The sequence below is a fragment of the Anolis sagrei genome, chromosome 9 (assembly GCF_037176765.1).
Source record: "Anolis sagrei isolate rAnoSag1 chromosome 9, rAnoSag1.mat, whole genome shotgun sequence".
NCBI lineage: Eukaryota > Metazoa > Chordata > Lepidosauria > Squamata > Dactyloidae > Anolis > Anolis sagrei.
In genome coordinates, this window is record NC_090029.1 from 13,648,555 (window position 1) to 13,675,962 (window position 27,408).

The 27,408-nt window shown below is 43.5% G+C and overlaps 1 protein-coding gene across 2 annotated transcripts in view; it reads left to right on the forward strand.

The window, feature by feature from the left end:
- ADAMTS17 (ADAM metallopeptidase with thrombospondin type 1 motif 17) overlaps positions 1 to 27,408 on the forward strand; it is a 262,297-nt gene that overhangs the window by 99,954 nt on the left and 134,935 nt on the right. For both annotated transcript variants that reach the window (XM_067471299.1, XM_067471300.1), the window contains exon 8: positions 25,731 to 25,836. In XM_067471299.1, the coding sequence (XP_067327400.1) occupies positions 25,731 to 25,836 (106 nt within the window). The remainder of the gene's footprint in view (positions 1 to 25,730; positions 25,837 to 27,408) is intronic.

Consider the following 27,408-nt stretch of genomic DNA (forward strand, 5'->3'; position numbering starts at 1 on the left):
CAGAAGGGACAGAGAGTTCCATGTATGCTGATGATCATGCCATCACCGCTCAAGCAGGGAGCTTTGAGATGGTAGAACAGAAGCTCTCCGAAGCTCTAGGTCAGTGCTTCTCAACCTTGGGTCCCCAGATGTTTTTGGCCTACAATTCCCAGAAATCATAACAGCTGGTAAACTGGCTGGGATTTCTGGGAGTTGTAGGCCAAAAACATCTGGGGACCCAAGGTTGAGAAGCACTGCTCTAGGCGCTCTTACTGCCTATTACAGGGAAAACCAACTGATCCCTAATCCATCTAAAACACAGACATGCGCCTTTCACCTTAAGAACAGACAAGCATCCCGAGCTCTGAGGATCACCTGGGAAGGAATCCCACTGGAGCATTACAGCACACCCAAATACCTGGGAGTCACTCTGGACTGTGCTCTGACCTACAAGAAGCACTGCCTGAATATCAAGCAAAAAGTGGGTGTTAGAAACAATATCATATGAAAGCTGACTGGCACAACCTGAGGATCACAACCAGACACAGTGAAGACATCTGCCCTTGCGCTATGCTACTCTGCTGCTGAGTATGCATGCCCAGTGTGGAACAGATCTCACCACACTAAAACAGTGGAAGTGGCTCTTAATGAGACATGCCGCATTATCACGGGTGTCTGCGCCCTACACCACTGGAGAAATTACACTGCTTAGCCGGTATTGCACCACCTGACATCCGCCGGGAAGTAGCAGCCAACAGTGAAAGGACCAAGGCAGTGACATCTCCAGCTCATTCCCTGTTTGGGTATCAGCCAGCACGTCAATGACTTAAATCTAGAAATAGTTTTCTAAGATCTACAGAGACACTCACTGGAACACTTCAGCAAGCGAGAGTCCAAAAGTGGCAGGCTCAAACCCAGAACCTCAATCCATGGCTGATACCAAATTAGAGACTCCCCCCTGGGCACACAGTAAACTGGGAAACTTGGAAGGCGCTGAACAGACTGCGCTCTGGCACCACGAGATGAAGAGCCAACCTCAGGAAATGGGGCCACAAAGTGGAATCCACGACATGCGAGTGGGGAGAAGAGCAAACCACTGACCACCTGTTGCAATACAACCTGAGCCCTGCTACATGCACAATGGAGGACCTTCTTGCAGCAACACCAGAAGCACTCCAAGTGGCCAGATACTGGTCAAAGGACATTTAATTAACTACCAAACTCACAAATTCTGTATTTTGTCTGTTTGTTTGCTTTGTCCTGTTAGAAATGTAACTGGTTGCCCTGACACGACAAATAAATAAAATAAATACTTGGTTTAAAATAGAAATGGAAGCAGCTCTCCCACGCACAAGAAGAACGGGCGGTTGGGGTGATGGGCAGGCCGGGGTGTCAACTGGCCACTTGAGAAGGTGGAGCTGGACACATTGCTGGCCCCACGAAGCAAGGCACAAGGTGTCTAAATTGGGAAGCATTGCGAAGCAACCACGGGCAGCCGCCACTGTGCAGAGTTCAGGCCTCCTGAATCATTCCGCGGAGAGAGACCGTCCAACTTGGCTCCCACCCAACTAGCACAGAAATTAGGCTGCCTTTTGCCAGGACAGCCTTCCAGTGCGTAGAGCCTTTCTAAAAATAAAGCAGCATTGCCTCGGAGATGAGCAGGGCTGCTCCATTTTAAGGATCTTGACACTAGAAGGAAGATGGATGGAGACACGGCTCTTTGCCATAATAATCATAATTATCATTGTATCCAATCCTGGGCACCACAATTCAAGAGAGATATTGACAAGCTGGAATGTGTCCAGAGGAGGGCGACTAAAACGATCAAGGGTCTGGAGAACAAACCCTATGAGGAGCGGCTTAAGGAGCTGGGCATGTTTAGCCTGAAGAAGAGAAGGCTGAGAGGAGATATGATAGCCATGTATAAATATGTGAGAGGAAGTCACAGGGAGGAGGGAGCAAGCTTGTTTTCTGCTTCCTTGGAGACTAGGACGCAGTGGAACAATGGCTTCAAACTACAAGAAAGGAAATTCCATCTGAACACGACTGTGAGAGCCGTTCAGCAGTGGAACTCTCTGCCCCGGAGTGTGGTGGAGGCTCCTTCTTTGGAAGCTTTTAAACAGAGGTTGGATGGCTATCTGTCAGGGGTGATTTGAATGCAATATTCCTGCTTCTTGGCAGAATGGGGTTGGACTGGATGGCCCATGAGGTCTTTTCCAACTCTTTGATTCTATGGTTCTATGATTCTATTATTTATACCCCCACTTTATCCCCCCGAAGGGAACTCAAAGCAGCAGAACATATGTGTTTAAAATATATACATATGCAAACATTAAAACAGGATTAAATAGAAACAGTATTTTAAAATTCCCAGTTAAAAGCCATTAAAACACATTCAAAATTAAAAGCCACAGCATATTATTATTATATCATATATTTATTATTATTATTATTATTATTATTATTATTATTATTATTATGTGAAACATAACAAGATGAGTCCACAGCGGACAAGATCATTCTGCTGGCTGTTGTATTGGATTACCCGTCGGTCACTTCCCAAGTGTCTAGGACTGTGTGATGTATCGGCAAATAATGCGTGCAGGTCCCAGTAAGGTGGCCTTTTGCAGCTGGCACATGGTAATCTTGTCAGCGCTGATTGTGTTTAAGTGCAGGCCAAGGTCTTTAGGCACTGCACCCAGTGTGCCAATCACCACTGGATGCAGTGCCACCCCCTTGACTGGCTTGTGCCAGAGTCTTTGCAATTTGATCTTTAAATCCTCATATTGTGTCAGCTTTTCCAGTTGTTTCTTTTCAATCCTGCTGTCACCTGGGATTGCAACATCGACGATCCATAGTTTGTTTTTTAACACAATCGTGAGATCAGGAGTATGATGCTCCAGAACTCTGTCTGTCTGAATTCGGAAGTCCCAGAGGAGTTTGACGTGTTCATTTTCTGTAACTTTTTCCGGCTTGTGATCCCACCAGTTCTTTGTCGCAGGCAGATGGTATTTGAGGCACAAGTTCCAATCTGAGCAATGGTGTTATGCCTCTGCTTGTAGTCTGTCTGTGCGATCTTCTTGCAGCAGCTCAGGATGTGATCTATTGTTTCATCTGCTTCCTTGCAGAGTTTACATTTGGGATCTGTCGTCAACTTTTCAACTTTTCAATTCAGAATCAGGCCCTCTATCTCCTTTTTCCAAAGTTCCATTTGTGGGCCACAGCCATGTTTTTTCTTTGCCAATTTGGCTCTCAATTTTTCCCAGGAACTGTCCATGGAGAGCCTTCTTTTGCCAGTTTTCTGTCTATCAGTATTAAAAAACTCTAAAATTAAAACAACAAAACAGCAGAGGAAAAACAATCAGGGACATCTAATCACCTCTGAACAAAAGATTTCTCCAGGCAATGCTAATCAAGGTGGTCAGTTGAAACATTCACACCTAGCTCCAGCAGACAAGAGTTCTTTGCCCCACCCTGGTCTTTCCACAGATATATAAACCTATTTTCCTAGTTCCAACAGACCTCACTACCTCTGAGGATGCTTGCCATAGATGCAGGCGAAACGTCAGGAGAGAATGTCTCTAGAACATGGCCGTATAGCCCGAATAAACCCACAACAACCTAGTGATTCCGGCCATGAAAGCCTTCGACAATACATTGTGTAATTATTGTGTTTTAAATCATGATCAAAAGGTTGGCAGTTCAAATCCGGAGAGCGGGATGAGCTCCCGCTGTTAACCCCGGCTTCTACCAACCTAGCAGTTTGAAAACATACAAATGTAAGTAGGTCAATAGGTACTGCTTCTACAGGAAGGTAAGGGCACTCCATGCAGTCATGCCAATGGCCACATGACCTTGGAGGTGCCTATGGACAACGCTGGTTCTTCAGCATAGAAATAGAGAGGAGCACCAGTGTCCCAGAGTCAGACGAACTAGACTTAATGTCAAGGAAAACCTTTACCTTTACCTAAATCATGCTAGCTACTGAAAGTTATAATATAGCAGTGACATTTGTGGAAAAGATGTGCTTTTTGAGCTGCCGATCTGCACAGAAATATGCATTAAAGTAATGAGAGCATCGGTTCGCACACCTCTGTTCTGTACGTTAAAGGTGGATAAAGTGTGTTCACAAATAATTTGAATTGTAATCTCTGATTTCACTTTAATTATTAAAATCCTGTTTCTTGAATAACTGGCCTCAAAACGTAGTTTATATTGTAAGGTCTCTCCTTGCCGGCTGAATTCTCTATGGAAGACGCCGCACCCCCTGGAAGGGCGAAAGAGGGCGAGATTGTTTTGGAATTTGGACTCCAGCGCATCAAAGCTGAGTAAACATTAAGATGATGCTCGGCTTCCTGCGCTTTGGCTAATCCCATAATTGAAGGGCCACCGTGTCATGCCAGATCTGTGGAGTTTATTAACTTCCTGTCAGGCTAGGAGAAGGAAGGGGAGGGATTGCTTTAATGGGATAATGAATGTCCTGCTGGATGTATAGCGAGCAGGTGTCAAAAGGAACGAGGAGGCAGGCGTCGTCTGTTTATCTCACTTTCTCTCTGCCTTGCCCTGTGTTTGTGGAGGATGAGTGCATTTGATGCCCAGAGAGAGTCTCTTTTCTCTGTGTGTGCAGGTACAACTGTACCAGGAGCTCCAATTTTGTTTGCTTTGCATAGAATGTTTGTTGTAATCCTAAGTTTCCGGGACTCTGCAGATAGGTTGCTTCTTTTGGCTGCAATCATAGGGCAAGCCACCTGTCAATTATAGTTAGGTTCCCTGGTCCCACCCCCTTTTTGGGTTTTTGGAGGGAATAGGTGCCATTTTGGGTTCAGTCCATACAGAGAAGCCTTTCATGCAGGACATGAAACCAAGAGCTCCTGTAGAAAGCTTCGTCTTCTACAGCTTGGCCGGGGAGAAAGATCCCGTGGCTTGGCCGGGAGATATACAGCCTTTCAGCTCCTTTGCTGAGGGAATCCAGTCTCACAGCACTTCAGCCAGCCATCACTGAAACCTGAACTCCTTCTTATTTCCCTTGGAAATCTGCAAAGCTCTGCTTGGTAAGGGTCACTCGCAGAAGCCAGAAGTAGTTGGTACCGGGTGTAGGAGCTCCACACAGAGGCAAAGACAGACTGCCCAGATTAGAAGTAAAGACTGCCCAGATTACCCAAAAGCCTGGTCCCATATCCATGTTTTTAGCTTCCTTCTAAAGGAGAGGAGGGATGTTGATGACCTAATTTCCCCAGGGAGTGAATTCCACAGGTGAGGGGCCACCACCGAGAAGGCCCTGCTCCTCATCCCCACCAATCTCACTTGTGATAGAGGTGGGGCCGAGAGCAGGGCCTCCCCAGAAGATCTTAAATTCCGAGACGGGACGTAGAGGGAGATGCGTTCGGACAGATAGGTTGTCAGAAGAAGGGGGAAGCACGCTAGCCTCCAGACTAGGACTCAATGGAGCCATGGGTTCAAATGACAGGGAAGGAGATTCCAGCTAAACATTAGGAAGAATTTCTCGACAGTAAGAGCCATTCAACGGTGGAGCTCTCTGTCTTGGAGTACGGTGGATGGCCATCTGTTAGGAGTGCTTTGAGTGTGCCTTTCTTGCCTGGTAGAATGAAGGAGGTTGGACTAGATGGCCTTTGGAGTGTGCCTTTCACACTCTTTCATTCTGTGATTCCATTCTATGAGTCAAGTCCTGCTTCCCATATGCTATATTCTGCGTAGAAATGAAATACATTGGGCCTTGCCTGGCCCTCCTTGCTGATGGGAAACAAATTTGCTTCTCTATATAAATATCTGAGAGTGGCCTCTTGTCCCAAGTACAGAGAATATATATATATATATATATATATATATATATATATATATATATATATGGGCTACTCAAATCTGTGCATCCCCGGGTGGTCTGATTGAGATAATGTTTCCCAAAAGAGCCTCTCTTCCGTGCCTCTCGCCATCACCCCTTTCCTTGAATCGGAGCCCTCTCTGCCAAATTAAAACCAGGAACCGTTAATGCCTCATTAATTAACTTGCTCAGAGAGCCGGTTACGCATTTCTGAGCTGTCAGGGAGAACTCCTCCAATATGCTGCCAGGAGATTAATTGCATGGAAACAGCACTTGCATTTGTATCTCTGAGCTTTTGCTCTATCCCCTCCACAGTTGGGTAATGTGAATGTCCTGGTGGGGTGCCTGTTTGGCTTGCTTTGCTTTATGGAAGTTATACATGGCTCCTTCCTTCCTTCCTTCCTTCCTTCCTTCCTTCCTAAGATCTCTGCTCACAGAGCCCTCCTTAGATGGTGGCTCAGTGTTTACATGTCTCTTTACATGTCTAAAACTCAGGATCAGCCCCAGAGTTGATGAAGTCTTTTAGAAAACAGTTGCGTGCGGTTTTTCGGTCTGCATCTCGATAGATCATACTTTCAAGCCCCAAGCTTGGAAATCACATGCTGCAATTACACAGTCCCCCAAAGGGAGTCATGTTTAAAAGATCTCTGCCAATACTTGAAAATATAGTGCCGGTGTTACGTGGGCTGAGCATGTGATGCTCCTGCCTCAGGGTTGTTTCTTAGCATTGAAACGTACTCTTTTTTGGAGGATGAACAAATTTCCTACCTATAATGAGGGAAGAGGGGCTGGATGGCCATCTGTCGGGAGGGCTTTCTTGTGCCTCCTGATACAATTGGACTGGGTAGCCTTAGGAATCCCTTCCAACTCTGTTCTTGTTGTTGTTAAGACTGGATGGCCACCTGTCGGGAGGGCTTTGATTGTGCCTCCTGACACAATTGGACTGGATGGCCTTTGTGGTCTCTTCCAACTCTGTTGTTGTTGTTGTTGTTGTTGTTGTTGTTATTATTATTATTATTGAGATCTGTCAGGAGGGCTTTGATTGTGCTTTTCCTGCATGGCAAAAAGAAGTTGAACTGGGTGGCCCATGGAGCATCTTCCAAATTTATTATTATTATTATTATTATTATTATTATTATTATTATGCAGAGGATGGATAGCCATCTGTCATGACTGCTTTGATTGTGTTTTTCCTGCATGGCAGAAAGAAGTTGAACTGGGTGGCCCTTGGAGTATCTTCCAAATCTATTATTATTATTATTATTATTATTATTATTATTATTATGCAGAGGATGGATAGCCATCTGTCATGACTGCTTTGATTGTGTTTTTCCTGCATGGCAGAAAGAAGTTGAACTGGGTGGCCCTTGGAGTATCTTCCAAATCTATTATTATTATTATTATTATTATTATTATTATTATGCAGAGGATGGATAGCCATCTGTCATGACTGCTTTGATTGTGTTTTTCCTGCATGGCAGAAAGAAGTTGAACTGGGTGGCCCTTGGAGTATCTTCCAAATCTATTATTATTATTATTATTATTATTATTATTATTATTATTATTATGCAGAGGATGGATAGCCATCTGTCATGACTGCTTTGATTGTGTTTTTCCTGCATGGCAGAAAGAAGTTGAACTGGGTGGCCCTTGGAGTATCTTCCAAATCTATTATTATTATTATTATTATTATTATTATTATTATGCAGAGGGTGGATAGCCATCTGTCATGACTGCTTTGATTGTGTTTTTCCTGCATGGCAGAAAGAAGTTGAACTGGGTGGCCCCTTGAAGTATCTTCCAAATCTATTATTATTATTATTATTATTATTATTATTATTATTATTATGCAGAGGGTGGATAGCCATCTGTCATGACTGCTTTGATTGTGTTTTTCCTGCATGGCAGAAAGAAGTTGAACTGGGTGGCCCTTGAAGTATCTTCCAAATCTATTATTATTATTATTATTATTATTATTATTATTATTATTATGCAGAGGGTGGATAGCCATCTGTCATGACTGCTTTGATTGTGCTTTCCCACATGGCAAAATAAAGGGGGTTCGTCTAGATAGTCTTTGGAGGTTTCTTCCATTGTTATTATTATTATTATTATTATTATTATTATTATTATTATTATTGAGATCTGTCAGGAGGGCTTTGATTGTGCTTTTCCTGCATGGCCGAAAGAAGATGAACCGGGTGGCCCTTGGAGCATCTTCCAAATCTCTATTATTATTATTATGCAGAGGGTGGATAGCCATCTGTCATGACTGCTTTGATTGTGCTTTCCCACATGGCAGAATAAAGGGGTTTGGACTAGATAGTCTTTGGAGGTTTCTTCCAATTCTATTATTATTATTATTATTATTATTATTATTATTATTAGCTGTCCCCTGCCATGCGTTGCTGTGGCCCACGTGGGGGTTCTGTGTGGGAGGTTTGGCCGATTCTATCATTGGTGGGGTTCAGAATGCGCTGTGATTGTAGGTGAACTATAAATCCCAGCAACTACAACTCCCAAATGTCAGGAATCTATTTTCCCCAAACTCCACCAGTGTTCACATTTGGGCATATTGAGTCTTTGTGTAGAGTTTGGTCCAGACCAATCATTGTTTGAGTGCACAGTGATCTCTGGATGTAGGTGAACTGCAACTCCAGAACCAAAGGACACTGCCCACCAAACCCTTCCAGTATTTTCTGTTGGTCATGGGAGAACTGTGTGCCAAGTTTGGTTCAATTCCATTGTTGGTGGGCTTCAGAATGCTCTTTGATTGTAGGTGAACTATAAATCCCAGGAACTGCAACTCCCAAATGACAAAATCAATTTTTTTGAGTGAAGGACATACATTGGTTTGTTAGATGTCTTGTGTCCAAATTTGGGGCCAATTCGTCCAGTGGTTTTTGAGTTCTGTGAATCCCACAAACGACTTTATATAGATGCTGCAGAGGCTGAGTGACCATCTTTCAGGGAGTGCTTTGATTGTGCTTTTCCTGCATGGCAAAATAAAGGGGGTTGGACTGGATGACCCCTGGGGTCTCTTCCAACACTAGAGTTCTATGATTCCATAGATCTATTTCTATTTATTTATTATTTGGGAAATTTCTCTATTGCCTTTTTACAAGGACTGCAGGCGGTTTACGACAACATACAATATAAAATATCCCATTAATCCCAAATCGGTCCTTGTCGGACGTAACATTATCAATTAAATAAGTAAAAACAGCCTAAAATTCCCAAGGAAATGTGTGATGATAATGTCTTTGAAGCTGGATGGTCACAGGAGCTGTCTTCATAGACTTGTCAGCAGCCTATGATACTGTGAACCACCGCCTCCTCCTGAGAAAAATGTATAGTATCACAAAGGACTACCACCTCACCCGCCTCATAGGAAACCTGCTACAAAACAGGAGCTTTTTTGTTGAGTTCCAGGGCCAGAGAAGCAGATGGCGGAAACAGAAGAACGGCCTGCCTCAGGGGAGTGTGCTTGCTCTATCCATGTTCAACATCTACACAAATGACCAGCCACTGCCAGAAGGGACAGAGAGTTTCATCTATGCTGATGATCGTGCCATTACTGCTCAAGCAGGGAGCTTTGAGATGGTAGAACAGAAGCTCTCCGAAGCTCTAGGTGCTCTTACTGCCTATTACAGGGAAAACCAACTGATCCCTAATCCATCTAAAACACAGATATGCGCCTTTCACCTTAAGAACAGACAAGCATCCCGAGCTCTGAGGATTACCTGGGAAGGAATCCCACTGGAGCATTGCAGCACACCCAAATACCTGGGAGTCACTCTGGACCGTGCTCTGACCTACAAGAAGCACTGCCTGAACATCAAACGAAAAGTGGGCGCTAGAAACAACATCATACGAAAGCTGACTGGCACAACCTGGGGATCACAACCAGACACAGTGAAGACATCTGTCCTTGCGCTATGCTACTCTGCTGCTGAGTATGCATGCCCAGTGTGGAACACATCTCACCACACTAAAACAGTAGATATGGCTCTTAATGAGACATGCCGCATTATCACAGGGTGTCTGCGCCCCACACCACTGGAGAAATTACACTGCTTAGCCGGTATTGCACCACCTGACATCCGCCGGGAAGTAGCAGCCAATAGTGAAAGGACCAACGCTGTGACATCTCCAGCTCATCCCTTGTTTGGGTATCAGCCAGCACGTCAACGACTTAAATCAAGAAATAGTTTTCTTAGATCTACAGAGACACTTGCTGGAACACCCCAGCAAGCGAGAGTCCAAAAGTGGCAGGCTCAAACCCAGCACCTCAATCTGTGGGTGATACCAGATGAGAGACTCCCCCCTGGACACACAGAAGACTGGGCGACTTGGAAGGTGCTGAACAGACTGCGCTCTGGCACCACGAGATGCAGAGCCAATCTTAAGAAATGGGGCTACAGGGTGGAATCCTCGGCATGCGAGTGCGGAGAAGAACAAACCACTGACCACCTGCTGCAATGCACCCTGAGCCCTGCCACATGCACAATGGAGGACCTTCTTGCGGCAACACCAGAGGCACTCCAAGTGGCCAGATACTGGTCAAAGGACATTTAACCAAATACCAAATTTGCAAAATCTCTGTGTGTTTTTTCCCCTTTTTCTTTTTAATTTGTGTGTTTGTTTTGCTCTCTTAGAATTGTAATACAATGGTTGCTGATGACACGATAAATACAAATATAGCTGGATGGTCATTTGTTGGGTAGGGGGTCTTTAATTGTGCTTTTCCTACATGGCAGGGAGTTGGACTAGGTGACCTTTGAGGTCTCTTCCAACTCTTATTCTATGATTCTATCTTAGTTTCTCTAACCCCCTCCCTTTCATTTAGTTTCTAATAGTTTGAATAGTTGGAAATCTGACATAGCCCAAGCCTTGAGCAAGGCTGGCCGTATTTGGAATGGATGAGGCACGTGAAGTCCTACAACCCTGGCATCTCCCACTGATTTGCTTCCATGCAAGCTGATTGGAAATACGATCCATTCTATAAATGAGTTATGGAGAAGGGCAGGCAGACGGGGAAATCGTTACTCCGCCCAAAGGTATGAACTGGTGAATTGGGTTCGTTTCTCCTGCTCTCCTGAAACATCAATTTCAAAAACTCCTTCAAACACCAAGAATCTGGATTGAGTGTGAGCCGCCTTGGCCAAGTTCATGTTCCGTGAGCTTTGGAAACTCTGAACATGAAACCCGAAGGTCACAAGGTTAAATGTATCGTGATCATCTCCCTTCTATTTCCCTCTTTCTTGCTTTCTTTTCTTTCAACGGTGCAGCTGTGGGGCCCCAACGGTTGGGAGGAAGATGGCTGATATTTCAGGAACAAGTGGCCTCTTCTATCAAGGAATGCGCCGGACAAGCTTGGTAATCTATGGATTGGCTTTATGTGCTGATCCCCTCCCATTATCCCAAACGAACGCTCAGTCGTTGTGCTTTTTCAGCTGCTTTTAAAAAGTCACGGCTTTCCCATTCTCCTCCTCCTCCCTCTTTCCCCTTTTGCCCCCCTGCTTTCGAATATAGTCTTATTCAATAATAGCGGAACAGAGTGAGGGTGGAACCTTGCCCATCCCAAAAGGCTCAAGCAAAAGCAAACCGCTGTGTTCTCTCACGCGCTGGGCTTGTAAAGAATTGCCTTTAAAATAGGACGTGCAACTTGAACCCAGTGGGAAGCCAGGCCCCCCCGAAGAGAAGTTCTCAAGGATTTTCCACCACAAATGGTCTTTAGATGGCTTGTGAAGTATAACAAAGGAAGAAACCATGAAAATGAACAAAATCTGGCTACCAGTATTAAAAAACTCAAAAATTACAGCAGCAAAACAACAGAGGGGAAACAAACAGGCACATGAAATCACTCTCAACAAAAGATTCCCCCCAGGCGCTTCCAAGCCATTGAATGCAAATCAAGGTGATCAGCTGAAACATTCACAGCTAGCCCCAGCAAACAAAAGTTCTTTGTCTCACCCTGGTCATTCCACAGATATATAAATCCATTTTTCCCAGTTCCAACAGACCTCATTACCTCTGAGGATGCTTGCCATAAATGCAGGCGAAACGTCAGGAGAAAAATTGCCTCCAGAACATGGCCATATAGCCCGGAAAAACCTAAAACAACCCATGGATTCTGGCCATGAAAGCCTTCGACAATACATTATAACAAAGTCATTTATTAATGAACAATCAAACAGAAACTTCTTTTGTCTTCAATAAAGTTAAACAAATGCTTCCAGGCTTTTATGCAACTGGTGGCTTCCTAATCATGTCCACGAGGGACAGGCAATTGTCTTCAATAACTGTTTCTTTACTTTAAAGGAAAATCTCTTTTTAACTTCTCCCAGGCTGACTGTAATCTAAGCCTTACTGATGTGGGCTCCGCTACCGGGTCGAACTGCGTTTCGAGCACCGAGTGGACCTACCAGTAAGGCCAGTTGATTCTCCAGCTGGAGTTCTTTGGTCTTCCAAATTATTTACCCTCCAAAATTCCTCAAAGCTTTAGGGCTGTTTCCCTGGATGCTCTTAAGACTGTTCTCCCCCGGAAAGTCTTAAGGGTTGAAGCTTTTGTACAGGAGAAGCTTGTACACGTCCTCTAAATTAGCTTTCCTTACTGAGACTAACTAAAAATGGCTCCCTTCCCTTCCCAATTGCCCTGAACAAGGGGCGGAACCAAAACTTAATGATGATGGACAAGTGACTGGCCCTATGACTGCAACCAAAGGAAGCCACCTTTCTGCAGAATCCCTGAAACCTTGGACTGCAAGCAAACATTTAATACAAAGCAAATAAAGTTGGGGCTCTTGGTACAGCCGTACCAGCACACGCTGCATCCTTCTAGGGAATTCATCACATGCACTCCGCTTGCACGCTCCTGATGCACTTGGGAACAGGAGAAAGGTCTCTCAGATTCATTTCCGTGACTTAGAGGGATGGCTGTTGCTCTGGGTGGTCTCCTTAGTATTGATGCTCCACTTCTTTTCCCAATTCTAACCTCTTGAGCCTGGAATGGTAATTTTTAATTTTTTTCAAATTATTTTTATTGTGCTTTTTTTAGATACATAAAAAGTGGGGGAACAATTGGATAGGGAAAGGAAAGTGGAGAAAGCTGGGGAAGTAAAGAGGGAGATAGAGATAGGGTCAGGGAGAGGGGGGTGAGTCACTCAGTCTTACGTACTAGGCTTGGGCGGTTTCGTTCGTTAATTTCGTAATTCGTTATTAATTCGTATTTAAATTAGCTTACGATCCAATATTGAGCCATGCAGGAATAGTGTGAGGAGTAATTAAGAATCAAAACAATTTTTCCAATTTATTTCGTAATTATTTTCGTTTTATAGTTGTTGTTTTATAAGTTTTATAGTTGTTGTTTGTTTTATCACACCAACAGTCAACAACAGAGGGAGAGGGAAGCTTCAGAATTTCCCCCTGTCCCATTTGGAGATGGTTTTTAGCGTTTTTTAGCGCATTACGCAATCGCGTCCGCCATTAACGAATCGATTCGTAATTTTACGAAATTTCATATATTTCAAAAAAATTTAAAGGAAAATTTCGGAATTCTTTAAAAAAACGAAACGCAGGGGCCCCCTAAAAACGAAACGAGTTTAGAAACAAATTTTTCCGTGGTTACCCAAGCCTATTACGTACATACATACTCATGCATTCAAGGCGGTGGGGGGGGGGGGGGTCTGGTGGGATCCAGGAAATACTCCCAGGTTGCGCTGGAGAAGCTCTTGAGAATCAGCTTCTTCAGTCTGGTGACTCTTGTTCTTTAAAGGGTGAGGGGAGATCAGGTGTTCAAACTAACTTTATTGTTTTGATCCGCTAATAAATATCTTCTGAACAAGGGATTTATGTTTTATACTTTATCGTAGTTATTGTAACTTTATTATGGGCCATTGTTATAATGTTTTATTAAATAGTTTGATATTCCTGTTGGCTATGCCCTTTTCTCCTCCTCTAGAAATAGAAGGAAATTTGTCCAGTTTGTTGCTTTTATCTTATTATAATTAGTAGATATTAGGGCTGGGCGGTTTCGTTCGTTAATTTCGTAATTCGTTATTGATTCGTATTTAAATTAGCTTACGATCCGATATTGAGCCATGCAGGAGCAACTAAAAATCGAAACGAATTTTTCAATTTATTTCGTAATTGTTTCGTAATTGGTTCGAAATTGTTTCGTTATTATTTCCGTATGTCTGGTGCAAGTTTTATAGTTGTTGTTTGTTTTATCAGTGATAAAAAAATAAATTATCACACCAACAGTCAACAACAGAGGGAGAGGGAAGCTTCAGAAGTTCCCCCTATCCCATTTGGAAGGTTTTTTAGCGTATTGCGCAATCGCATCCACCATTAACGAATCGATTCGAAATTTATGAAATTTCGTAAATAACAAAAAAAATTTAAAGAAAAATTCGGAATTCTTTTAAAAAACGAAATGCAATGGACCCCCTAAAAACGAAACGAGTTTAGAAACAAATTTTTCCGTTGTTGCCCAGGCCTAGTAGATATCCTTTTTGTAAGAAGGTCCATATTCATTATATCTACAACTTTCTTTTTTTGTATATATAAATTTTTATTAGTGATTTTGTCTTCGTTGGTATTCCAATTTATGTCTGACATCCCTAGAAGGAAACACTCTGGTTTAAATGGTATTCTCTTTTAAAATACATTTTGGCATAACTCTGCGATCTCTTTCCAGTAGGATTTTGCTATCTCGCAGGACCACCACATATGCATGAATGTTCCTTTATGTTTCCCACACTTCCAGCACTTGTCTCTCATATTTTTGTTAAACTTTGCTATCTTGTGTGGGGTAACGTACCATTGATAAAAGATCTTGATCCAGTTCTCTTTGAGGTCGTATGCGTAAGTGTGGTTCATCCTTTTATTCCATAGTGTTTCCCATTCTTCTAGGAGGATCGGTCTTCCTATATCCTTTGCCCACTTGATCATACATCCCTTAATCAGGTCTTTGTCTGTACTCCACTCCAGTAATTGTTTGTATATTTTCGTGATTGTTTTTCTTTTACTTTCAAAAATCCTTTCCCATATTGAGTTCTTTTCTTCAAATCCTTCTTTGTTGTCCTTACTGTAGTGGTTGTTGATCTGCATGTAATGAAACCAATTCAGATTTGGGAATTTCTTACATAGCTCCTCTTGTGATCTTAACTTGATGGTTCCCTTATCTTTCTTTATACAGTCTTCATAGGTAGGCCATAACGACCATATATCTACAACTTTCGATATCCATTGCTCTATAGTTGGGTTATCCTGCAATTTCCACATCTGGGCTAATTTGATTCGTGCTGCCGTTGTTAAATAGAAGAAAATCTTGTTAGTGTTAGTATCCATATCAAAGTCAGTAATGCCTAGTAGCAGATATTCCGGTTTTAGTTCAAAATTAATTTTCATATTGCCTCTATTTTTTTACGAATTCATCTCCAGAAGGGTTTGACCTTTTTGCATCTCCACCACATATGGATGAAGTCTCCCTTGTCCTGTCTACATTTCCAACACTTGGCATTATTTTTCCCTTTGTTAATCTTCGATAGTATGTCAGGTGTTAGGTACCATCGGTAGAATACTTTATACCAATTTTCTTTGTAATCAGTTGAATAAGTAAATTTTAGTTTTCTTGACCATACATCTTCCCATTCGGCTAAACTTATTGTACATCCAATATCCCTGGCCCATTTAACCATGTTGTCCTTTACACGCTCTTGCTCCTGCCTCCTGCCGGTCTGACTGGTTGGCGCGCAAACAGCTGGGAGGAGGCTCACCCGCCTCCCAAGCGCCTGGGCCAATCACAGAGCAGTTGCAGCGCACCAGAACCAATGGGAAGACTCCTGCCACCTCGGCGCTTCAGCGAATCAGGAGTGAGGGAGGCGGGATGATGGAATACAATGCATTTTTAATGGATTATGGCTCAGGAAATGTCCAAGACCTTAACGAGTTCCGAAAGGACCTGCCAGTCAAGCTGGCTTATTGTTTTGTGAGTGGTGGCAATAAACATGTTGCAGCATAACTCGGGTTTTTCTTTAACTGCGAGACAGGGGAACAATGGGGGGCAAACTTGAGTAGATGTTATCAATAGGAAGGGTTGTGTGTAAACAGGACCGGAGGGGAAAATTTCCTCCTTATCTTACTGAAAAATGATTAAATTCTGCCAAATGAATTATCTCCTGATGGTCAGCCTCCGAGGTCAGGAAATAACTCTTTTCCTATTGTCCATGCAAGAGATGTCTTCGGTGGAGGGTTTCGGTATTCGCTATTTGCTTTGTCCCTTGGGGCTGGGTGACTTCCTCACATATTTTCTTAAGGCAAGGGAATGGGGCAAAGGGTCAGGAAAGGGTCAGAAACATAAGGGGAAATATAGAAATATTGTGATCATGCACAAGGAAATCATATCTAGGCATCCCTTCCCTCCCTCCCTCCAACAGAGCAATTGATAAAAGCCTTTATCATTATGCTGTCACACGCTGGGCCTGTGCATAAAACTGTAGACAGGACATAAATTCTGTGTGCCCAATGGGACGCCGGGGCTGCCTCAGATTAAAGGCCCTTGGATTTCCTTAAATCAGAGTCTTTAGATTGATTAAAGGTTCAACAAAGTTCTTTATTAATGAAAACAAACAGGTACTTTAAGGCTTTCTTAACAGTCTATTGGCTCTTTCAATCTTGTCCACAGGGAACAGGCACTATCTTCATAAACAGTATTTTAACTAATGGGGAAATCCTTAACTTCTAATCTGGGCAGTCTGTCTTTGCCTCTGTTGGCGTGGAGCCCCTACACCCGGTACCAACTGCTTCTGGCTTCTGCGAGCGACCCTTACCAAGCAGAGATTTGTAGACTTTCAGGGAAAAAGGAGTTCAGGTTTCTGTGATGGCTGACTGAAGTCCTTCAGCGAAGAAGCTGTAGGGCTGTATAACCCCGATCAGGATGTAGGCTGTATATCTCCCCGGCCAAGCCGTAGAAGACGAAGCTTTCTACAGGAGCTCTTGGTATTATGTCCTGCATGGAAAGCTTCTCTGTGTGGAGTGACCCAAAAAGGCTCCTATTCCCGCCAAAAACCCAAAAAGGAGCGGGACCAGGGAACCTAACTATAAGTGACAAGTGGCTTGCCTTATGATTGCAGCCAAAAGAAGCCACCTATCTGCAGAGTCCCTGAAACTTAGGACTACGACAAACATTCAGTGCAAAGCAAACAAAATTGGAGCTCCTGGTACAGTTGTACCTGGGCAATCATAGAATAGTATGAATTCATAGTTCAGTTTTGGGAAAATTCATGAGCGAAAACAAGTTCATGAAGGAAAATGTGGCAGGAAGTCCAAAGATCATAAAAAAAGGAGTCTGATGATTTCCACTGAGCCAAAACACGAAGCCCTGCAGTGCTGAGGTCAAATCTTGTCCCTTGTCCTTGGAAAACTATAAGTTACTATCTCTTATTGAGGGGGGGGCATGTTTGACTTCAGAAACTCTTCTGTTTCCATGTGTCTTGAAGCACCTGGAACCTGAGAGCTCGCCTACACCAGCCCTTTAACCAGGGGAAGGCCATTCTTTTCGCTGTCCTTACGCGCATCATGCTGTGAAGGCCAAGTTTTGCAAACCGCAAACCAGCCTTGCAGTACTAATGCAAGATGCCACTTGGAGGCCTTGGCATTACATTTGACTTGCTAATTAAGGGTGAGCTTATTGCCAAATGCGAGGGGATTTTCTACTCAAATGCATCTTCCAAAACGAGAACGAAAAGAAGGGGTGGAAAGACGAAGAAAGTATCTGGAGCAATTAAAATGGGACCGGAGGGGATGCTGCATTAGTAAGGCATTACCCCAAAGCCATAATCATGTTAAAAACAAGGGGCTTTCTGGTGTTTTATTCTGGTGCATAACGGTTCCCATGAAGGCTGATCCCATTCATGATGGGTGTGTCCTGGGCAAATGGTCCAGCAACAGCTGGGCTTGCAACACAGCTTAGACATCCATGCCCGCCTTTGCCCAAGGAGGAAGGCGTTACTGAAACGCCTTACATTTAGTTCTCGGTTAAATTGGAATGGGAAGCACAACTTTTATTTCTCCATCTGGTGTGCATCTAAATACACTTGTAGAATGAATGTGTCATGGGTTTTGGAAGCCCTTTGCCAATAAACCCACAACATTTCTCTTTTTGTCCTGGAAGCAATGAAAACATGGGCTAAATTTCACGCTGATGCATTGCAGTTATATTGCATGGGCTATAACGTTAAAACTGAGATGTGCTTCTCTCTTTATCTGGGTGAACTGCTGGGGGTCTTTCTTTGAAGCAATAACTCAATACTTTTAGTAACTGATGCCAGTCAATATATGAACATCAACAAAATATTTATTTCCAAAGTCCTTGGCAGAATTGGCACAGCTTGATAAAGTTACAACACAAACAGTCAATTTGAGAAACCATAGAGATGTTCTTTCTTTCCCTTTTTCTTCAATTACTGAGGTAACCTTTCTCCAAATGGTAGAAAAAATCCTGAGACATTTCACCCTAACCCTGAGCCGCTTTTGTTAGAAAGAACAAGCAGTTAGAATCATAGAATCAAAGAGTTGGAAGAGACCTCATGGGCCATCCAGTCCAACCCCCTGCCAAGAAGCAGGAATATTGCATTCAAATCACCCCTGACAGATGGCCATCCAGCCTCTGTTTAAAAGCTTCTAAAGAAGGAGCCTCCACCACACTCCGGGGCAGTGAGTTCCACTGCTGAACGGCTCTCACAATCAGGAAGTTCTTCCTCATGTTCAGATGGAATCTCCTCTCTTGTAGTTTGAAGCCATTGTTCCATTGCGTCCTAGTCTCCAAGGAAGCAGAAAACAAGCTTGCTCCCTCCCCCCTGTGGCTTCCTCTCACATATTTATACATGGCTATCATATCTCCTCTCAGCCTTCTCTTCTTCAGGCTAAACATGCCCAGCTCCTTAAGCCGCTCCTCATAGGGCTTGTTCTCCAGGCCCTTGATCATTTTAGTCGCAAACATTAGTTAGCAATCATTTTAGTTGATTGCTATGAGGATGCTCTTAACAGGAATGCATTTTGTCCGATCTACATTTTTACGTGATTAATGTTTTATATCTAACTAGCCATCCCCTGCCACACGTTGCTGTGGCCCAGTCTGGTGATCTGGAAAACAAAGTAACGAGAAAGTATTGGTTTCCAATCAGGGCCGTAGCCAGAAAAAAATTTCGGGAGGGGTTGAAATTTTCGGGGGGGGGGGTTGAAAATTTTGCAGGGGGGATTTGAAACCTGCCTCCTAGCTCACGCTGAAGCAAAGAGCACAGCAGGGGTCAGAGCAGCCTTCAATAGCCTGCAGCTCCGCCCTTGTCAACCACGTCCACCAAGTCTGGCCTCCTTAATGAGAGCATTCAACATCCCCCCCCCCCAACTTGGTTGCTTCACTACTGTTCTGTCGCGCGTTGGGCCTGTAAATAATTGTCTTTAGAACAGGATGTGCAACCTTTGCCCAGCGGGAAGCCAGGGGGCCTAAAGAGAAGTTCTCAGATTTTTCCACTACAAACAGTCTTTAGATGGCTTGAGAAGTACAACAAAGTCTTTTATTAATGAACAATCAAACAGGAACTTCTCTTATCTTTAGCAAAGTAAAGCAAATAATCCCAAGCTTCTAGGGAACTGGTGAATTCCTAAACTTGCCCACGAAGGACAGGCAACTATCTTCAGTAACTTCTTCTTTAAAGAAAAAAAATCCTTTTTTAACTTCTCCCAGGCTGACTAAAATCCAACCCTCACTGGTCTGGGCTCCGCTACCGGGCGGAACTGCTTCTCGGACGCCGAGTGGACCTACCAGCAAGGCAGTGGATATTCTCCATCTGGAGTTCTTTAGTCTTTAGGGCTGTTTCCTGGAAATTCCCAAAGCTGAGGGACTGCTTCCCTGGAGTTCCTTAGGAGACTCTTAAAGCTGTTCTCCTCTGGATTTCTTTCCCTTCTGTTTCTGTTGGAGTTTCTGTAACCCTGGAAATTCTTAAAGCTTGAAGTCTTTGTACAGGAGAAGTTACACACATCCTATACAAAAGCTAACCTGACTGAGACTGACTAACAAAATGGCTCACTTCCCTTCCAAAGCCCAAAAAGGGGGCGGGACTAGGAAACCTAATGATAATTGACAAGTGACCTGGCCTGTAACTGCAAACTTTAACAGGAAGCCACCCTTCTGCAAAATCCCAAGCCTTGGGCTGCAAACAAACACTTGATACAAAGCAAATAAAGTGGGAGCTTCTGGTACAACTGTACCTGCACAGTCATAATCCCGCTAATTTCATTACTTAGACCTTTTCTTCATTCTATTGCACTGTCTCAACATTTTACTCAATCTTCAAAACCCGTAAGCATGTTAACATTTTTTTTGCTTTATAAATTATACGAATAGTCCAAGTTCTTTTAAAAACTGGTCAATTGACTTCTCCTTTATTAAATAAGAGCCAGTTCTCAATAATTTATAATCCCGTTTTCTTTTAGGGACAGTTTTTTGGGGGGTTTCCCATGCTTGTGCCTAAAGTAGTCTTGCTGCAATAAGCATATAATGTAATAACTTGACATTCGTGTTTTTTGTTTGTGCGTTTCGTTCAGAAGTTCAGGCAGAAATAAAGTTAGTTTGAACCATATTCCAATTTTAAATATCTTTGGTGGCCCGTTTTATTTACTTGTCTCAAAAAGGGCTTATGGCAAAAAAACCCCAAAACATTAATACACGACTCGTATGCCATCTTCACAACACAAGAATGGCCATCAGACTGGGAAAAAATCAACTTATATCCCCATACCAAAAAAGGGAAACGCGAAAGACTGCTCCAACTTCCATACAGTGGCCCTTATTTCTCATGCCAGTAAGGTAATGCTCAAGATCCTGCAAGCAATACATGGAGCGAGAGTTGCCAGACGTTCAAGCTGGGTTTAGAAAAGGCAGAGGAACAAGAGACCAGATTGCCAATATCCGCTGGATAATGGAGAAAGGCAGGGAGTTTCAGAAAAACATCTATTTCTGCTTCAATGACTATTCTAAAGCCTTTGACTGTGTGGATCATAATAAATTGTGGCAAGTTCTTGGTGGGATGGGCATCCCAAGCCACCTTGTCTCTCTCCTGAGGAATCTGTACAAGGACCAAGTAGCCACAGTCAGAACTGACCATGGAACAACAGACTGGTTCAAGATTGGGAAAGGCGTACGGCAAGGCTGCATCCTCTCACCCAACCTTTTTAACTTGTGTGCAGAACACATCATGCGAGGATGTGCGGGGCTTGATGAATGCAAAGCTGGGGTGAAAATTGCTGGAAGAAACATTAACAACCTCAGATATGCAGATGACACCACTCTGATGGCCGAAAGCGAGGAGGAGCTGAGGAGCCTTCTAATCAAGGTGAAAGAAGAAAGATTATGGCAACAAGAATGATTGACAACTGGAAAATAGAGGGAGAAAATGTGGAGGCCGTGACAGACTTTGTATTTCTAGGTGCAAAGATGACTGCAGATGCAGACTGTGGCCAGGAAATCAGAAGACGCTTACTTCTTGGGAGGAGAGCAATGTCCAATCTCGATAAAATAGTAAAGAGTAGAGACATCAGACTGGCAACAAAGATCCGCCTAGTCAAAGCCATGGTATTCCCTGTAGTCACCTACGGATGTGAGAGCTGGACCTTAGGGAAGGCTGAGCGAAGGAAGAGAGATGCTTTTGAGCTGTGGTGTTGGAGGAAAGTTCTGAGAGTGCCTTGGACTGTGAGAAGATCCAACCAGTCCATCCTCCAGGAAATAAAGCCCGACTGCTCACTGGAGGGAAGGATACTAGAGACAAAGTTGAAGTCCTTTGGCCACATCATGAGGAGACAGCAAAGCCTAGAGAAGACAATTATGCTGGGGAAAGTGGAAGGAAAAAGGAAGAGGGGCCGACCAAGGGCAAGGTGGATGGATGGCATCCTTGAAGTGACTGGACTGACCTTGAAGGAGCTGGGGGTGGTGACGGCCGACAGAGAGCTCTGGCGTGGGCTGGTCCATGAGGTCACGAAGAGTCAGAGATGAATGAATGAATGAACAACAACAATGCCATCTGCTAATGGGACGCACAGACTCAACTCAATGCCTCGCCTTTCCACTTTATCTTGCAAATAAATATCCCAATTATGCCCAAACCCATTCAAAGCAGGAACTGGGCATTTCCCAGTGGGTTCTGCCATTAATGTCCTGCAAAGCCTGCTTTGAAATTGGGAAAGAAAATGGCCCTTGGAGCCAGGTCTATTGTATTAGCCTCATTCTTCAAGGGATCTGAACCCCAAGCCTCCTCTACGTGGGAAGGACTTTTTTTCCTTACAAGTAAATAGGCCCATTGTCTCTTAGTTGGAAGAAAAGAAATCTAAGCTTGAAATAATTAAGGCACTGTTATTGAGAAACTGTGGGATACTTGTTTTCCTTCAGAATTAAAGAAGGGTCTCATTAAAGCAGAAAGAAACCTAGTCTTGGGTTTGGGCATCGTTTGTATGTAAAGTCCTTGCAGGTCTGAAGAAATATGTTTACCTAGCACTGGGTCCCCTAGGAAACTCCAAAGCAGATGGGCGGACACCCATAAGTATTGTGCCGTCACACCCAGACGCTATAACGTTAAAACTACGATGTGCTTCTCTCTTTATCTGGGTGAACTGCTGGGGGTCTTTCTTTGAAGCAATAACTCAATACTTTCAGCAACTGATGCCAGTCAAGGTATGAACATCAACAAAATATTTATTTCCAAAGTCCTTGGCAGACTTGGCACAGCTTGATAAAGTTACAACACAAACAGTCAATTTGAGAAACCATAGAGATGTTCTTTCTTTCCCCTTTTCTTCAATTACTGAGGTAACCTTTCTCCAAATGGTAGAAAAAAATCCTGAGATATTTCACCCTAACCCTGAGCCGCTTTTGTTAGAAAGAACAGGTCTTCCTCTATCTAAGCACAAGGTCAGTTTTGGAGATGATGTAATGCTCAATTGTACTCAATTGAGCATTACTATTTCTCTGTGTTTCTCAATAACTCAATTACTATCTCAATATCTTGATATCTCTCTCTATATATAACTCAATAGGCTTCTCTTTATCTCTACATCTATCTACTAGCTGTACCCTGCCACGCGTTGCTGTGGCCCACCTTACCTCCCTCTTTCTCTCCTTCTTTCCCTCATTCCCTTTTCTTCTTTCCTTCTCTCCTTCCTTCCTTCTCTTCCTCTTTCCTTCTTCCTTTTTTCTCTTTCTTCCTTCTCTGCCTCTTTCCTTTCTTCCTTCCTTTGGTTTTTGTTTCCATTCTTCCTTTTTTTCTGTCCTTCCTTCCCCCCTCTTTCTCTTTCTTTCTCTTCTTCCTTTGCTCCTCTTTCCTTCCTTTTCTTTCCTTATCTCCTTCCTTCTTTCTCTACCCAATTCTTTCCATCCCTCTTCATTTCCTCTTTCTCCTTTTTCTTCCTTCTCTACCTCTTTCCTTCTTTCCTTCACTCTTTGCTTCCATGTTTCCTTCTCTGTTTCCTTCCTTCCTTCGATGTTTTTCCTCTTCATTGATTGGGCCCACCATGGGGAAGGAAGGGGGCGTGTCTTACCGGAGGGGGGTGGGAGGAGGGAAGGATTGAGTGAGGGAGGGAAGGGGCGGGGGGCGAAGGAAGGGGGCGTGTCACGTGGGTGGGGTAAGATGAAGGAGGGGGAGGAGGGATGGTTTTGACAGGGAGGGAAGGGGCGCGGCGGGGCTTGGAGTGGGCGGGGCTTCCTTGGAGGCAGCGTGTTGTGGCGTGATCGTGTGGGGTGGGCAGGGGGAGGGAGGGGTCGTGGTTTGGGGTGATCACGCGGGGCGGGGTGACGGAGGATGGGGGCGTGGCTTGCGCGGAGGGAGCATTGGCCGGCAGGCCATGTGCGCGCGCCAGGGAACTTGCAGCTGGGTGCCATTGCGCATGCTCAGTTGTTTTGTCATTTTGTGAGTGTGTTGTTGTGTTGTTTTTTTATTTTGATTCGATATGTTTGTACCTTGTGGGTTGAAGTATGTGCATGGGAATTTTGGTTAATTTTCGTTGGGTTTTTTTTTAGTTTTGCTGTACCGTTGGACGCCCCTTACAGATTTATAGATATAGATAACTCAATACGCTTCTCTTTATTTCTATATCTATCTATAACTCAATAGTACTCACAATGGGTTTTTCAGAGTTCCCTGCCTGACCAACAGCACATCTGAGGTTCTTTTCTCTACTAAAGGAGGCAGGGGAGATTCCAAAATGGAGATCTCAAGCCCAGGAAAAAGGGCGGACTCCTAACCCAAAGAGATACTTTCTAAACCAGTAACCACAGAGAGCCTGCAGCCTGGCTCTCCAGACTCTGATACTGTTTAACTTCCAGGGTGCTACTGGGTGTGTAGCAACCCTGGGAAAATGCAAAAGAATGCTATCCCATGCAGCTAAAAGGCAATGTAAACAATGCTCCTGGAAGACGAAACAAGCATCATGAAAGCTAAAGGGATATTTCATCCACAGGATTTGGAATGGAAACCATTGAGGATCTTCCCAAGTGAGCTTGAGATTTACCTGCTTTGTAGAAACTTGCCTAGTGTTTGTTAATGTAATTAGCTCTTAATGTGTTTAATCTTGGTGCCAATACAAAAGTAAGCAATTTGGCATCTTGATTCATCCATGCACTGGTTAATTTTGGTGTTAATAGATCTTAAAATTAATGAGTTAGTGACATTTAATAGATGGAGATTTGTCATTTTGGGGTCTTTTAAGTGGCCTTTTCCCACCTCTATTCATTGCGTTGACTATTCATTGACTATTCGTTGTGTTTATGTTGTTCATCACGTGTTTCCAAATTGATCTAATGGTGTAAAATAGTATAACATTTTAAAAATTGTCCTAGAACAGTGTTTCTCAACCTTCCTAATGCCATCCTTCCTTAGTACAGTTCCTCATGTTGTGGTGACCCCCAACCATAACATTATTTTCATTGCCAATTCACAACTATAATTTTACTACTGTTATGAACCGTAACGTAGATATCCGATATGCAGGATGTATTGTCATTCACTGGACCAAATTTGGCACAAATTTTAATACTGGTAGGGGTTGGGGGAGATTGATATTATCATTTGGGAGTTGTAGTTGCTGGGATTTATAGTTCACCTACAATCAAAGAGCATTCTGAACTCCACCAATGATGGAATTGAACCCAACTTGACACTCAGAACTCCCATGAGCGATAGAAAATACTGGAAGGGTTTGGTGGACATTGACCTTGAGTTTTGAAGTTGTAGTTCACTACCTCCTGAGAGCAGGAGGAGAGCTTTTGATGGGATTTATAGTTCACCTACAATCAAAGAGCATTCTGAACTCCACCAATGATGGAATTGAACCCAACTTGGCACACAGAACTCCCATGACTGACAGAAAATACTGGAGGGGTTTGGTGGGCATTGACTTTGAGTTTTGAAGTTGTAATTCACTACCTCCTGAGAGCAGGAGGAGGGCTTTTGATGGGAGGTTTCACCATCTGCTTCCAAAAAGGAAGAGAAGGACAGGTGAGAGATCTTCAGTCTTTTCTGCCAAAGGAGTTCCCAAGACCATCAGAAATATGTGTTTTCTGATGGACTTTGGTGACCCCCCTCGCAACCCCCCCCCCCCCCAAAGGTCCTGATCCCAGGTTGAGGAACTCTGTCCTAGAATGTGTATGCCTTCCCTCTTTCTTATTCTTGATGGAAGGAGCCACGCTTTCAAGTGTTTTCCTTTTCAGGGCATTTGTGAACTTTCTGGGAGTTTTATTTCCCATTTCATAGTCTCAACTTTTCATGTGTTCCATGTTCAATCTTTTCCCAGCCGGTGACTTGATTAAAAGGAAACGGATGGCTTTAGTTGCCATTGATGAAGTTTTGGCTGTATTTTGCAGGCATCGCCTACCTGGGGGGCATCTGCAGTGCCAAGCGGAAGTGTGTTCTCGCCGAAGACAACGGACTGAACTTGGCCTTCACCATTGCCCACGAATTAGGACACAAGTAAGGCCCTTTTAACATTTATAACAGCTTTTTACTATCATTGCTTCTTAATACAGTCTCATGGCATTATTTACACGTATTTAATTGAGGTGCAGATATTCATAAGGCTTTTGTACAACATCTGTAAATCCTATTATTGGTATTTACACTTATTTTCAGAGATCGAGCAAAGGACACACATTGAACTGGATTATGGGAGTCTACACTCCCATATAAATCCAGTTCAGTGAAGTCCATCTGCATTCTGAAACGGGATTCTATTATTTATTTATTTATTTATTTCTGGTATTTCTACTCATCTCTTCTCTACCCTCGAGGGGAGAGCATATCCACACTTTCTTCCGGACTACAGCTCCCAGTATCCCCTAGACCAGGCCATTTAGGAGAGGAGAATGGTCCAAATGTACTGCTTCCCAGATGCATGCTTTCTTCTCCTTGGATTTCTTTGAGAGCATCCCAATCCCTGTATATTTCCAATTTCCTATTCCTGGACTGCAACTCCCAGCAATCCTCCAGATAGATAGATTAGATAGAGATAGGTAGGTAGGAGGACGGCTGGGAGTTGTAGTCCAAGATAGGTAGAGAAGGAAGAAAGGGGAGAAAGAGGAAGGAAAAGAAAAGGGGAGGGGAAGGGAAGAGAAGGAGAGAAGGAAAGAAAAAAAGGGAAAGAAGGAAGGAGAGAAAGAGGGAGGGAAGGTTGACTACAGCAACACGTGACGGGTACAGCTAATATAAAATATAATATAATATAATATAATATAATATAATATAATATAATATATTGTATATACATATAATATTGATAATATTATAATGTAATCCAATATTATATGATACTGTATTATAATAGCTGTACCCGCCACGCGTTGCTGTGGCCAACCTTTCCTCCCTCTTTCTCTCCTCCCTTCCCTCTTTCCTTCCTTTCCTCTTTTGCTTTCCCTATCTCTCATCTTTCTTCCATCTCTACCTGTTTCTTTCCTCCCTTTCTTTGCTCTTTGGTTACATCCTTCCTTCTCTCCTTCCTTCCTTCCTTCCCTAGCTTTCATTCCTTTTCTCTTCCTTCCCTCTCTTTTTCCTTTCACTTTTTTATTTTCTTCTCTCCTTCCTTCCCTCTTTCCCTCCTTCTCTCGTTACTTCGTGACTGTCCCTTCCATTTAATATTGTATTTATATCTTACATAGAAAGAAGGAAAGGAAAAAGGAAGGGAGGGAGGGAAAGAAGGGAAGGAAGGAAAAGGAAGAAGGAGGGACAAGAAGGGAGGGAGGAAGGAAGGGGGAAGGAAAGAGGGAAAGGAAGGAGGGGGATGAAGAAAGGAGGGGATGAAGAAAGGAGGGAGGGAAGAAAATGAAGGGGAAGGAAATGAAGAAAGGGAAAGAAGGAGGAAAGGGAGGGAGAGAGGAAGGAAAAGAAGGAAAAGAAAAAAGGAAGGAGGGACAGGAAGGAAGGGAAGGACGGAAAGAAGGAAAGGAAGGAGAAGGAAAGAAAAAAAGGAAAGAAAGGGAGGAGGGAAGGGAAGGAGAGAAGGAAGGTCCTTCATTCAAGCACCGTGGACCGTCCTTGCCTCCTCCCCCT